At 45.0% G+C, this 14,603-nt stretch overlaps 1 protein-coding gene across 2 annotated transcripts in view; it reads left to right on the forward strand.

Moving 5' to 3' along the window:
- Positions 1 to 14,603, forward strand: part of CRAMP1 (cramped chromatin regulator homolog 1) — a 45,138-nt gene that overhangs the window by 6,642 nt on the left and 23,893 nt on the right. For both annotated transcript variants that reach the window (XM_054995276.1, XM_054995275.1), the window contains exons 3-7: positions 6,271 to 6,464; positions 7,103 to 7,256; positions 9,170 to 9,253; positions 12,230 to 12,278; positions 13,889 to 13,974. In XM_054995276.1, coding sequence (XP_054851251.1) covers positions 6,271 to 6,464; positions 7,103 to 7,256; positions 9,170 to 9,253; positions 12,230 to 12,278; positions 13,889 to 13,974 — 567 coding nt within the window. The remainder of the gene's footprint in view (positions 1 to 6,270; positions 6,465 to 7,102; positions 7,257 to 9,169; positions 9,254 to 12,229; positions 12,279 to 13,888; positions 13,975 to 14,603) is intronic.

The following is a 14,603-nucleotide window of genomic DNA, read 5'->3' on the forward strand; positions in this document are numbered from 1 at the left end:
TGTGCACTGAAGTCAACAAAAAACATCTATGCAAAGAATCCCGTGGAGAAAATAATCCAAGTTGTATGCTCCTATGGCACATAACGAAGCTGCAGTCCTAGAAACTGGGGCTTTTGTTCAATCCATTGACAGAAATGGCAGTGTGCAGGATTGCAGCCGTAATCTTTAATGATGATGCTATATGTTAAGGAGGAGGGTTTCCGAATTCCAGATATCAAATGTAATACTTTCATTTTGTAGTTCTTGAGATGGAGCATCTGTGAAATTGCTCACAAATTGGAGTGTCTTGCAAATCCACTGACATATCCATAGGTGGAGAGTGGTATCTTATTTGTATATTTATTGCAAGCCACTAACATTTGCATAAACACGTTGAACACCAGGCAAAATTGGCAGTGGGCAAGTCCTCTCATTGCCAGCACACTATGCCAGCCTTTTGGGGGTGTCTGAAGAACCCCTTTCTATGTTATTCCCCTCCCTATAATGAGGCTGTGCTCCACAAAGCAGCTATGTAATATTTTAAAAATGTTCCCTGCACAGTTGGACCTAACAGCATGGAGACCCTTCCTCCCTGGCACCGCACAGTTCTGGCCATCACTGGTGTGGAACGTTTCCACATTGGTCAAAGCATGTGGGGCATGTCTTTAATATGTTAGTAACACTGTGTGAATTGTCCCTGCTACAGATGTATGGAAATTTTAAAGTCGTGGTGGGTAAGATACATGCTTGATTTCTTATCACGCCTCAATTTATTCTACTTCTTTAACAACATGAAATACATTGTCTGTAGCTTAGTTTGTATATTGCATTGTAATATTTACAATGAAAAGAAGTATGAAGACCATAGTTTTCTACAAGCAAAATTGTGAGTGTACCCAGGGCTAAAGAGAGACAGCTGTGAACTGCTGCACTTTCTGCTACCTTAGCATGCATCCTTTGTTTGGATGACTGTGGAAACTTTATATGGATTATTAAACATCAGTTATCAGTGATGTTAATATGTATAGCTTCCGTTATCCAAACGGCCTTTTATAGACTGGTTGTTGATCTCTTGCTCTGAATTTTGATGTAGTTTGGCTCTTTTGTTGTAAAAGACTGTAAAACCCCTGTATATACAAAGATGATCATTCTCTAATTCTGTAGATTGCCTTGTGTACAAATATTCATAGTTTGGGGGAAACCTTAATTTAAAAAGGATTCCACTCATTGCTAAAGAAAATATTTCATAGTAGTTTTTTTCCACTGCTCCTAAAATGTTCCAAATTTTCTATTGGAAAAGGTTGGGAAAAGGTCCTGGGGTAAGAAGGTAGGTGTCCCCCCTGAGAATTTTTCTGTATTTCGTTGACATCTCTAGTCTCCACATGGAAATAGTTTGGGGTAGGCTTCCTAAGGCATCATGAGCTCTTCATCACATTCTCCAAATATTTTTTTTAATGTGATGTTTGGAAATCTTGAGCTTACCTAGAGGTTAAATGTACTTTGTTTGCGTGTTTGGTTGTTTATTTACTTTTACTCTTATTTCTTCTCTTGGTGGAGTTTGCCTGGCGTGAAGTGTACCATAAAAAAGTTTTGGGGGGAGTACTAGGCCAAATGGTTTTGCTTAAGGATTTGGAAAGATTTTATTTTAAGAGTGGTGACTAGTTGTGTAAATGGAACAAAATTGGGAATCATCTAGGAAAACCTCTGGTCTAGAAGTGGATTGGGGCGGGGAGTGTTCTTATGCACTGGTATTGCTTTGGTGGTCCTCTGCTCATTGCTGGTTTTTTTAAACTCAAGATGTGAACTACAAAGTGGTCTTTGTGACTCTTAAATGTCACTATGCATGGAAATTCTCGTTCTGTTAGCTTAGGAGGGTTTTTTTTGGAATTCTTACCTTGGAAAAGACGGGAAATTATATTAGTGGCGGTATAGGGTTAGGTGGAAAGATCCTTGGTAGGCCATCTAGTCTAGTAGGATATGTACCACTGGTGAGAGGCAGGGTTTTCATAACAATTGTAAATGGATATGGAGTGCAAATGCTTAGTAAGTGAGATGTGTCATCTCCTGCTGACCCTATGTGCTACAGATTATCTATTTGTGACCTTTAGGTATGCTAGTAGTAACTTTGGACGCTCAAGTATTTCTCCTAATCCCCTATTCCCCCTGCCCACCATCAAGTGTCTTTGATTTTCCCCTTCCTGTTGACCTTACCTACCATTATCCATGGTGCTTCTGCAGTTTATGTCCTTAAAGCTTACTGTAAATGATAAATATAATAACAGGATGCATCTCGTTCTTGGGTTAAACGGGCTTTTTATTTCTATTTTGATGGGTTTCAGGTTCTTGACTAGAGTGATTGGGTGGGTTTTAAGAGACAAAAGATTGAGGCCCATTGACCTAGTACAACCAGCCACATGCCGTTCCTTTCAGATGCCATTCCCATGAGCACTTCCCAGTTCTGCCACTTGCTCATACCTCTCTTCACCCAGTTACATGCCATGCAGCATCTTTATGTATGGTGCCATACTTCCCCACTGACAACAGTTGCCAGCCCAGCATCTGAGGCACGGCTGGAGCTTCCGGACATTTGCACAGGTTGTGGAGTTGAACTGGCACAGCTGTGGTTGCACTTGATCGTAACATTTGTTTGCTCTTTATAATGGTAAGCTTTAAACTTCTTACGTGGTTTCAAGTCTGTAATGCTTTTTTTCTCCCATCCTTCTGTAGTACTTAGGATCTAAGTACCATTTGACTATGTTCTCCAGTTAAGTTCTTGCCTGGCTGCCAGGGCCGGATCAACGGGGGGGGCAGGGGGGGCTGCCCCTGGCGCCGCCAAAGAGGGGCGCTGGGCACAGCTGCCAGCCCCGGGAGTGTACCTGGGGAAAGGCGAACGGCGCAGGCGGCCTCCCAGCCACCCGTGCTGCCTTTTGCCTTTCCCGCAGGACAAGGGGTGGCCGGCTTGCTGTGCGCCCCTTGTCCTGAGGAAAGGCGAACGGCGTGGGCGGCCTCCCAGCCACCCGCACTGTCTTTTGCCTGCCTCTGGAGGCTGGGAGGCCGCCTGCGCCGTTCGCCTTCCCTCACGGCAAGTCAGCTGCGCGAGTGGCTCGGAGGCCGCCCGCGCCGTTTGCCTTTCCCTGGGACAAGGGGTGCGCGGCAAGCCAGCCACCCCTTGTCCTGCGGGGCAGGTGAACAGTGCGGGCAGCCTCCTAGCCACTCACGCTGCCGCCGCTGACAGCTCCGCAGTGCGTTGGGACAGCCGGCTTGCCGCGGGGGTGGGGGGCGCCCAGCATGATGACATCACAGGAGTGATGTCATCACGCAGCACCAGGAGCGCGCGCGCGCAACGAGCCTGACTACGGTTGCCCTGGGTGCTGGCAACCGTAGATCCGGCCCTGCTGGCTGCCATATATCTACAGTTACCTTGTCTCAAGAAGGCTAGAACTGCTTATTAATGGCAACCGAGATGAAAAAATGTGTTGTTGTTTTCTTAAGATGTCTCAGTGGAAGTCTCAAGTGTCAATAACAGCAGCAGGTGTGATGCTGCTAAATGGTAGGGACAGGGCTGAAGAGACCCCATTTTAAATCTTGCAGATTTTGTCCTTCCAAACTCTGGTGGGTTTGGGTTTGTTTTTGGGGGGGAAAGATGGGAAGTATGATTGAGACGTCATTTTTTCATGAGTACCTGTCCAAAGCACAAGACATTTGCATGAAATTCTACATGTCTGTCTTCAGCGTGGAATTAACAAATGATTTTTTTTGTCTATTAATAAGACACTGAATGGGGCTACAGGAATAGGACGTGTTTGCCCAAGAGAGTGATTGTAAGGGCTCTGCACATCTAATTAAAGCTTCCAAACGGTCCAGTTCTGAGATTTTATATCCCAAATTCTGAACATCTTGGAGAACTTCAGATAGGATGGAGTTCTTTCTTTAAAGAACCTGTTGCTTACTACAAATAATTTCTGTGAGCTGTTCTAGTTTAACCCTTTCCGTCAAGGCACAGAGACTTCTTTGAGAATTTTATTATTTTTTCTTAATTGAAATAAATTCTAATATTTTAAATCAAGATACTAAAATGTAAAGGCTTATTAAAATGAAACCAATAATTGATTAATGTATGCATGCAATAAAAGGTACTTTTCCTAACATTTCTCAATTAAATCTATGAATGATTTAAAATCATACTCAGTCTTACTATGAAATGCATTGGATTTTCAGTAAACAAACACACAAATTCTCACCTAAACCTTCATGAAATTTCCTTCTTTAAAAGTCTAACTTACCTGGGTGACATATTTCATGCTAATTAACACGTGCTTTCTATATAGACGTCTCTAAGATCTTTCACATGCGAAAATAGTATAAACATATGATTGGTCTTAAATTTAGCTGGTTCTTTAGATTTTCAGTAATGTGACATTCTACCAAAGCCGAGTGTGATGTTATCATGAAACTGCTTGAAAAACTATAAATCTTTAAAAGTTGTCAAAAGGTTAGATGAGCGGATTATTGTTGGTCCATTCTAGCAATTAAAGAATCATTAATCTATCTTTGTTCAACTACTTTTAACTGGTTGTCAAAAGGTAAAGGAACGGTTGTGTTTTACACAGTCTGCTAACAATCTACATTAAAGTTTATACAAAGTTCACTAGAATACTTGGGTATAACCAGAATATATTGTGATTTAATCTGTACCTCTGTTATACGATGATAGTGAAAAAAGGTTGCAGACCTAAATTGGATCTGGTTTCCTTATTCAGCTGAAGGAAAAGAGACACTGTCAAGGAATATGACAGACCAGAAGACAGCTCCATTTGCTGATGGGCTTAGAGTTCCATTGCTTTATGTAGAAGCATGAGCTTTCAGTGACGGTAGTAGCATTAGTACTTTTGGCTCTGTTTGTTCCTGGCACTGCCTGATTATTAAGAGAGAGGTGTTTGCTGCAATCGTGTGTAGGCTAAGGACCAGTTAATGGGAATATCTTGTTATCAGTGCCTCGTCAGTGCCACCCATGAGAGTAAACGGGTTGGAGGTGTGCTTGGCTGCTCTCCCTAAATGTACTCACCTGGTTCTTTTGGGGTGTCAGCGCCTCTTCCTCAATTTGTTCCTTTTCAGCACAGCTCTTTAACTCACCCTTCTCTAATTTGATTTCACTTAGGCCGTAGGTAACGCCCATGGTAAATGTTCCAACAATTCATACCTCTTCTTGCAATGCGAGAGTCTGATGGGAATTTCATGGGTTTTTAACATTATTTTATGTGGTTCTTGTAAACAGTAAATTGTCAGTTGAAGTACTGTTAATGACTGTGTAGCATGACCATCTTCAGGAAATTTTGCTTCCCCACCTTCCAAATGTCATGAGAGATGTGGGTCTCTTTCATACCATCGTTTCTGGCCCATTTTCATCTCGGGTTATATTAACCTGGCCCAGTGTTGGATTCCTTTAAATGCCATTGCGTTGTGAAATGTGAATGGAATCTCCTACCAGAAGTGGGTGGGCATATACTCCTGAAAGAATCTCATTCCCCTTGAGCATCAAAGCCTACCAGTTTAAAAGGAATGTGCAGATGAGTCTATGGTTAACTAACCACGGTGAGACTCTCAACGCTCTTCTCCTTAGCCACCTTCCAGGGTTTGTTTGTTTGTTTTTACTTGTGGAATCTTTTTTTCAAGGTCTAGTGGGCTGGTACAATAAAAATATAAGCTACACATTTTGAACGGAAAGTATCTTCCTGATAGTAGACATATAGTGGGCATCCTGGCAAACTGTGACGGGTGGTTCCCAAACCGTGGTTTCTGATTTACCAACTGTTTCCATACCATAGTTCAGACCACTCCAACCCTAGCTGAGCTAAGGGGTCACTTGAGGTCTGAATTAAGCCAGGAATACCCAAAGCAATACAGAATAAGAGTTCTTCCTTTCAGACAAGCCAGAAGTGATTTTAATCATTCGTTCTTACTGTGTTTCAGCCTGCTGTTCAGTTTTGCTGAGATTTTTTATTTCCCCGCCCGGTAAACCAATCATTAACTTGCCTGAAATATATAAAGCTGAACTCATTGGGTAGGCTTTAGAAACTATTATTGCAAAAGCTATTGTAGCTTGGAATAGGTAAATCAAAAACTGACTTCTAAAAGCTTTGATTGTTTTAAAAAGAAGGTTTTGTACAGTAGTGAGATGCTTGCAGTACTAGTGGGGGTTTGCCCTTCTCCAATTTATGGATGTGTTCTGAAATACTTTGTATTGGTCGCTGGCTCAGGATTCCTGGATTGAAAATGTGATGTTTGTTTAAGGTGCAGATAATGGAGGGGCTTCGTCAGGCAACTCATCAGGAATCCCTTCCAGCACCCCGGCTGGAAGTTCGAAATCTGCCACAAGAAACTTGGGCTCTTCGGCTGGAGAAAAAGAGGAAGGCAAGAAGGTTAGGCGTCAGTGGGAGTCATGGAGCACAGAAGATAAGAACACCTTCTTTGAGGGCCTCTATGAGGTGGGTATGTCCTGGCGTGGACCATTGCCATTCCAGAGATCAGCAACCATCTCCCTGCCTCTCAAAAGTGTATTGCAGATGAAGAAGTCTGTAATTTACAAGTTGTGTACATATTTCTGCCTTGGAATTGATAGCATTTCCAGGGATGTACCCTGGGGCAAAAGTCCCTGGAGCCTGGTGTCTTCCTAATCGTCCATGTGGGGAGGGGAAGGAAGGGGCCATCTGCTTGCGTCCAAACGTTTGGTGGTTTGCAGACCCAAACAATTCTGAAATGACTAACACCTCCTGGAAACTGCTAAATCCGTAGGTTTCTGGCTTTTTGGAAACTGGCTGCTGCAATTAACATCTTGGTCTGATTTTTACATTCTGGAGACAAAGCATTGCCCAAATATAGACATGACTAAACAAAATCAAGACATGAAGTAAAGAGACCTTCCTCTGTAAACAAAGAAATTTATCCAGCGGCCCCTTTCCCAAAGTCATTTTAATTTTGATATTGGTTCCTCTGACAACTGGCAGAGAGGCGGGAACAGTAGGCCCACAGAACTACATAAAGTATCTTGTTCTTGTCCTGTCTGCAGTTTTCTGTTTTTCAGTCTGTTTGAATTGTATTGCTCACCCACTCCCATTTTCTCCAGCATGGAAAAGATTTTGAAGCTATTCAGAACAACATTGCCCTGAAATACAAGAAGAAGAGCAAACCGGCAAGTATGGTGAAGAATAAGGAGCAGGTCCGGCATTTCTACTATCGCACCTGGCACAAGATTTCCAAATACATTGATTTTGATAATGGTGAGCAAGATTGCTGGATCTGACTACATTTTTTATGCAAGGCTTGAAGCCATTGGGTAATTTCTTTGACAAAAGTTGATGTCTGACCAGCCCTGTAACATCCACTGATGTATATCTCTTGCGTTATGAAAAAGAATGCTGAGGCCATACTTGTGCATGACTTCAAAGGGCTCTGACTGAGTGCATCAGGTTGCTGTGAGCCACTAGGCCCACCTGTGTGCATATGGTCATTGTATGTGGCAGACCTGGGGAATACACAGAATCTGTAACAGTGGTGCAGTCAACAGGGAAAGGATGCATAGCCACTGTATTTGACCCACCCCCATACAGAGGTGTTTATCTTTACATCTGTAATTTTGCACTAATACCAGGTAGGAGTTATGCAGCTTAAGGTGGCCAGCTCACAATGGCCATTTTGGATGACCAGGCTAACACGATCAGTGCACTGAGAGTCATGGATGCTTGTTTTCTTTATGCAAAGGGATAACACCCTGCTTTTCTCTGTGTGTAAATTGCACAAACAGACCATCCAAAATGTTGCAATGAGAACTAGGGGTATGCACCTGAAAAAATATTCGGGTAAACCCGAAGCGGGAAAAAGCTTCAGAAAAACCTGAAATCCAAAGTGGCATGCTGCTTTGGATTCAGGTTTCTAAGTCGCTTCGGTATGCTCCGTAAAAATTTGGAGCATACTGAAGTGACGGGGGAGGGGGGAGGCCCACCCCATCCTTAAACTCCCCCCCTCCTCACCCCACTTACGTGGCCAGGTGGAAGGCTGGAGCCAACACCGCGCTGGCCGGGGGAACAGACCATCTCTGCCGCCACCGCGCAGCCATGGCTGTCATGGCCAGCTGGCCGGCAGAGAGCCCTCCCTGTCACCGTGCTGGCACGGCCAGCTGGCCGGCAGAGGGGGCCGATGCCACTGGAGGCCAGCGGGGAGGCAGGAGGGCTGCCTCTTCCAGCACAGTGCCAGGTAAGTGGGGGGGGGGTAAGGGTACGGAATCGGAAAGTTTAAAGGGCCCTGCCGCTTGCGAAGGGGCCCTTTAAACTTAACCCCTGGGGCCCCAAAGCTTCCCGAAGCATTACGAATGCTTTGGGAAACTTTGATTCGGGATTTCTGAATTGGGCCCGATTCGGGTATTTTACCCAAATCGGATACCCGAAGCACACACTCCTAATGAGAACATTTCCCAAAAATCACTCAGCCAGCCTGAACACACAACAGTGAGCTGCAGGATAACTAAAATCAAGCCTTCTTGAATAAAACTTGTGTTGCCCAGTGAACATGGCCCTTAAATGGGAAATGGCACCCCAGAGCTTGCCAGGCTAGAACAGTGAAAGTTCTGCTCAGTTTATCCTTTGCTTCTCTCCTCGATCGGGACAACTGCAGGATGTAAATAGTTTAAAATAAATAGATGGTTGCTCTGACCTTCATAGAAGAAAACTTGAGATCCTTCAAAAGGCCACATACTGGAATTGGTGTCTTTGAACACTGAAATGTGTTCTTGAATGTGATTAATGAACTCCTGATGTTTTGGAGTAGTGATGGAAACAGGTCATGAATGCATGTTAAATGCGTGAATATTTTCAGAGGCATCGGCGTCTCGATTGTTTGCCTCCCCCCTCCCCCCCGCATAAAATCTGGTTGTAAGCTAGGATACCAGGGAGATTGCACTTTCCGTTTGTTACAGGCCCATTGGATCTTGAATTTTCAGCTGTGGTTACTGGTCTCATGTTGTGCAAACTGTAGGGAGATCTTGGGTTGTGTCAGTTAAATAAATGTTGATATTTGTTTAGTTCTCTGAGAACTCTAAAATCGGGTGGTTCTGTGGTGGTTGCCTGAATCATCCTGAGTACAAAGAGTGTTTTCTCTCATTTCGAACACCTGTGGGTCTTTTTGTTGCTTTTTGCAGTGTTTTCTCAAGGGCTGAAAAAATCCTCCCTGGAGCTCTATGGCTTAATTTGTTATGGGGAGCTAAGGAAGAAGATTGGGGGCTGTGAGTATACGCTACTTTTGATACCATAATATTAGGGAATGCTGGTGTCGGGAAGGCCATGTCCCTTCCTCCTAACTCTAAGCACTGATCACAGCCACTTCAGCAGACAGGCAGGTGGGACACATTCCTTTTTTGTTTGTGAGACCATAAGCTCTCCCTTTCCCAAAAGCCTTGGCTTTCCAATCTCTGGGTTCATTCTGAGGTGTAAATCATGAATTCCAGACTCAGCTTAAATAAAAGTTAAGTTTATTAGCTTTAGGAGCAAAAAGCATAAAGCACTCTTACACAGGCAATAGACATTAAATAAGAAAACCTTACTGTTGGTACATTAAACTTGCCTCTCTAAAAACTTGAAAGCTAGCTATCTAGGCATCTCTGTTTGGCATCCATTTGTTGCTCATCTCACCCGTCCACTAGAGTGCAAGCCCCCTCCCATGCCTAGTTGATTCTCCATAGGGGCATGCTGAGGTGAGGAATAGCATGCGGCTTTCAGCTTCTCTCTGGCATACTTGCATCCTGGTCTGAGCTTGGTCAAAGAAAGCTAGCTCAGAGAAGAAGGGAATGGAGCTGGGTGAGCTGAGAAGCCATCTTTTTCCAGCACTCAGTGCATCACCCGGCAACTCCAGAGCCAGTCAGGGCTGAGCTGTTAATTAGCATTTCAGCTGTGCGAAAATCTAGGGAGTGAACATGGAGCCTCTCTGAGCACAGCCTCCCAAGGTCGAATCACTGGGGAACTCGGAGGCTGCTCTGTGGGTATTATTAATCAGTCCAGCCGCCACATAAGTTCAAAACGTTAATTTAAAAGAGCTAAAGGGCGAAGTTGAGTATAATATTTACCACTTCCACGTAGTCTGTCGATTTGATTCTGTTGCCCTTACTTTGCAATTCAGCTTCCTCTTCGGCATTTGTGGTATTTTACTTCATTCACACCCTGCCTTTCTCCCCGCTGGGAACCCAGAGTGGCTTACATAATTTGCTTGTCCTCCATTTTATCCTCACAACAACCCTGTGAAGTAAGATAGGCTGAGGGAGTGTGGCTGACCTAAGGTCACCCAGCAAGCTTTCATGGCGGAATGGGGATTCAAACCTGGGTCTCCCAGATCTTAGTCCACCACTCTAACTGTTACACCTCAGTGGCTCTCTAATTTAGATGTGCATTTTTATTTTTATTTTTGCTTCGTTATTTGCAAACATGGTGTTTGCAAGCATGACAATTTCCCTCGATTTTAAACTGCTGACACCATTTTTAATTGATTTGTAGGTTTTTAAATACAGAGCGGTGAGGCTGCAACCCTAATCAAGTGGGCTTGCTGTCTGACCGGTTTGTCTGAGGAAGGCGGTGGCCTGGCTGCCCCTCTCTCCAGGTCTCTCCGATCGTAAGGGGGGGGGGATGTGCGCTGCCTGCCCTGCTTCCCCTTGCTCACCCTAGCACTGAATCTGTGCGCAGGAAGGCTCAGGCTTGGCTTTGGCAGCACTTCTTTGCCAAGGGGCCAGGAAGAGGGAGGGCAGGACAGACCTGCCGGGCTTCAGCAGGCACCTGGAACTGGAGGCGTCTCGTCCCCGTCCCCCATCCCGGCTTCTTCCCGTTTGGAAAGTTCCCCGAGTCCATTTCTGTCAACATTTACAGGACCCTGTGCAGGGCCTGTACGCCGGGGCAGAATCTGTGCTTTCATGTGGGCATTTTCTCTCCCCCTTCCAGGATACTTAAGTGCTCAGGAATCCCTCTGCACTATTCCTGGGGGACACTTCAAGCCTGCTTTTCAAAAGAAAGAAATACGAGGGAGCTCATAATACAAAATCTGTTCATTTTTGTACTCGGGGAGTATTGCCAAGTGACACCCCCCAGGCACACCGAACAGCCTGGCAGTCTCTTGCGCCTTGAACACGTTTGGTGGGTGCAGTTAACAGCCGAGAGGCAGTGATGGGGCCGGCCGGCCAGGTCACAATCTTCCTCCTGTGAAAGGAAGTGGGAGTCCCGCTGTGTGCCTGTTCTGGGGTGGGGCCTCATGACTCTGTGTTTAAAGTAACTATAAATCAATTAAAAATGGTGTCCGCAGACACAGGTTTAAAATCCAGGGCAGCTGTCACTTGTAGCTTGGGTCATAGGAAAGTGATTTCCTACGAGCGAGCCGGGGCAGTGAACAAGGTGTGCCGTTCTTTAAATGGAAGAGAACTCCTGCTCCTACTGTTTTTTCAGTCACGCCTGCTTAATGGCCCACTGGGATCCAGCTTCCTTCTCTGGTGCCACGTGCACCGTAAATGGTGGTGGCAAACCCCAGGTAACCTGTTAGCTTCTTCCAGCATTCCCTAGAGGGAAGGGTCATTTCTTTGACAAACCGGCTACCGTTGTGAGCGCATGTCTTCCTGGCAGGCTCCCCTTTCACTGCACTGACTTCGGAAAGCTGCAGGCTTTTACGCGGTGCTGTGCTGCCTTGGTAACCGAGGTCTGGTGCGTGGTGTTCAAGAAGACCTCCCTGTTAATGTTGCAGCACCGTATTTGCAGTTGGCAAGCTTGGCTGTTAAGACACAGACAATTCCGTCTCTCCCTCCCGTCTGCAAATTGAAATGTGACCTGCATGGCAGATGGGAAATTTCTGCCCTGTGGCACCAACCCAAGTGGGGAGGCTCTTTACCTACCCAGATTTTATCCCACCTGGCCATTCCCCCCCTCCCTCGGCCCCTCAGTTTTCACTGAACTCTGCACAGGTGCAGTTGTCTTTGCTTTCTGCAGAAAAGGGATCTCCTGGAAGTATAGTCTGAGGAACTGAGTGCGAAGGACATGGTGTTATGCATGCTCTTCAAGTGGGTTTTGTTTATGCTTTCCTGAAGGGATCGCTTTAGCGGGCTCACTCGGCAGGATAGCTGGTGTTCAGTCCAAATGGGAAATCATCAGAGAGGCTGACAGGCATATCAGGTCTCATCCGGCTATATTTCATTCTGACTATGTTGTGTGTGCTTTTTCTGTTTCGCTTAAAGGTATGGATGACAAAAATGCAGCTAAACTCAACGAACTCATCCAAGCCGGGTAAGTTGTTTTTCCCTCTCTTCCCTCCTGACCTGTGAGCATTAGAAATGGTTTTGTGAAAGCAAACTAGGCAGCCCAATCTATAGTTGAAGGTGAAAGGCACCGGCTGCTTTTCATGAGCCGTTTCCTCCTTTAAAATGTATTAAAATGCAACAAGACCCACTCGGAACTAGTAAGCAGAGCAAACAGCATGTCAGGTTTGCAAGTTTAAAAGAGGGAAGATGCAGAATGTACATGGGTATAGCTTTTCCTTTTTTTAATCTGTTCCTTTCTAACAGCTTAAAGGTTTTTTTAAAAAAATGCAACTGATTGCTGCCAGTTTTCGTCATCTAAAATATTCCGGGAACTTTGGATTGCTCTGTTTTCAGTGTCATATGATTTTGATGGGCTTAGAAGGCTAGAACTCTGCTTAGGACTGTGCAGTTGTTTTCATTATGACCGTCAGAAACTGTATACCTGGCGCTTTTGAAGATGCCTTTTTTTTTTTACTTGAATGAATAACGACTGCCAGTAGGTGGAAAGAAAAGGACAGTTTTTTGTGCCTGAGCCAGTTGGAGAGACACACATCGCACCCATTACAGTGAGGAATACTACATTTCTCTGTGTGTGGAGGAGTGTGTTGAGCTGCCTGCTCGCTGGTGCCATGTGGCTGGTTCTCTCCATCCGCCCACAGCCACCGTTGGAGGCAGCACAAAAATGCACCTTCTATTTCGGCAGCTCTCCGCGTCGCAACATTGTTCGGCGTGGCCTTTGAAGAGATGCTTTGTGCTCATTGCAAATGCTGGGGTTGTGCTGGTGTACGGCTCCTCTCCCCGCTGTTTTCCAGCAAACGGCATCAAGACTCATTTTGGCAACTGGCGATGCCAAAGGATCACAATGGGATATGTTACATTCACTTCCAAAATTGTTACCTGAGTAAAGTACATTTCGAGAGATTTATAATGTGTAAATTAATCTAGCACTAATGGGAGTTTTATATGCTTTGGAGGAGACAAACCTGCCCATTGCCCAGACTTTCCTTCAAAATTGTGCTTTGTGAATTTCCCCTCGGGGCATGTAAGGCTTTATACGCCTGTCCAGAAGGTTGCAATAGGCTGCAATCTTAATCACACGCACTAAGGAGCAAATCAGATTGAACTAAGATTTACTGCTGAGTTTACATGATATGGCTTGCTCTGTTGTTCTAACAGTGTAAACAAACACCTTATGTTTTGTCCACTTAGCTAGCAGAAGCTTTGATTCGTGTGTGTGTGTGTCTGGATGGCGCAATAGCATTGAGACCATTTTAACCTGTGGCTTTCAGTGAAAACTCTTTAAAGCTGATATGATTTTTTTGATTTCTGAACACTATTTATGAGCGATTTATGGATGTGCACTCTCTGCCATTTATTGGAAGCTGTTGCTATTGGAAAGGTGTCTCTGTGGGAATTCTATACCCTGATGACTCAGCCAGATATGAAAAAGCATTGTAGTTGTGATCTATCAATACAACATTTTAGTGGCTTGGAGCTTACTCTTTGCTTATTTACTCCACTCTGAACCCATTGATTTGAACAGGCTTCTGGTGCCTCCAAATCTCTAACTTTTATAAATCTCTAAAACTTTTCTAGGGCTACGACTGTTCGCTACAAAGGGAGGAACCTTCGCATCAAAGCTCCAATGTGCAGGGCTCTAAAGAAGCTCTGCGATCCAGATGGTACGTCAGGAGGACCTGGGAAGGAGGGAGGGGCCAGGGAGTTGGCCAGGGAGAAAGAAGCAAGTGAGAACTCACTTAGGCATCCAAAACAGGGCCCCAAGATCACGGTGCCAGTGAATTCTGTGCCAAAGTCAGCATTTGCCAAAGCTTTTGTGCTGTTGGTAGAATTGTGAGCCACACGTGTCCACCGGCTCACAAACATTTGTGCTGATATGCAGCTAGCAGGCAGATTTTGAGAAGCAGCGTAATCAGTGTTGTGGCTATTTTGGCTCCATGTGGAGGAACCGTAGTTAGTTTGGTTCTTTCCAGTTTAGCTGTTTGTATTAGCCTGTATGATAAGGCAGTCTGCCGTCTTAGGAGACTGGAATATTTATCTTGTCTTTTTTAACAAAACATAATTATAGATGTTGCTATAAGGAAATATTTTAAGCCCTTTGCCCTTTCTCGCCTTCCACCTGTGCTGTTCCCAGAGGCAGCCTCTCATACATGCTTTCCCAGATGGGGTAAGAATCCCTCCCCCCCGCCCCCCGTTTTTTCAGTCCTTGTATCATGTTTGCCTACCACTGATCCCATTTTTTGAAAGTCTACACCAGCCATTCTAGTTCTTCCTGCCCCACAATTCCATTCCT

The sequence above is a fragment of the Eublepharis macularius genome, chromosome 12 (genome assembly GCF_028583425.1).
Source record: "Eublepharis macularius isolate TG4126 chromosome 12, MPM_Emac_v1.0, whole genome shotgun sequence".
NCBI lineage: Eukaryota > Metazoa > Chordata > Lepidosauria > Squamata > Eublepharidae > Eublepharis > Eublepharis macularius.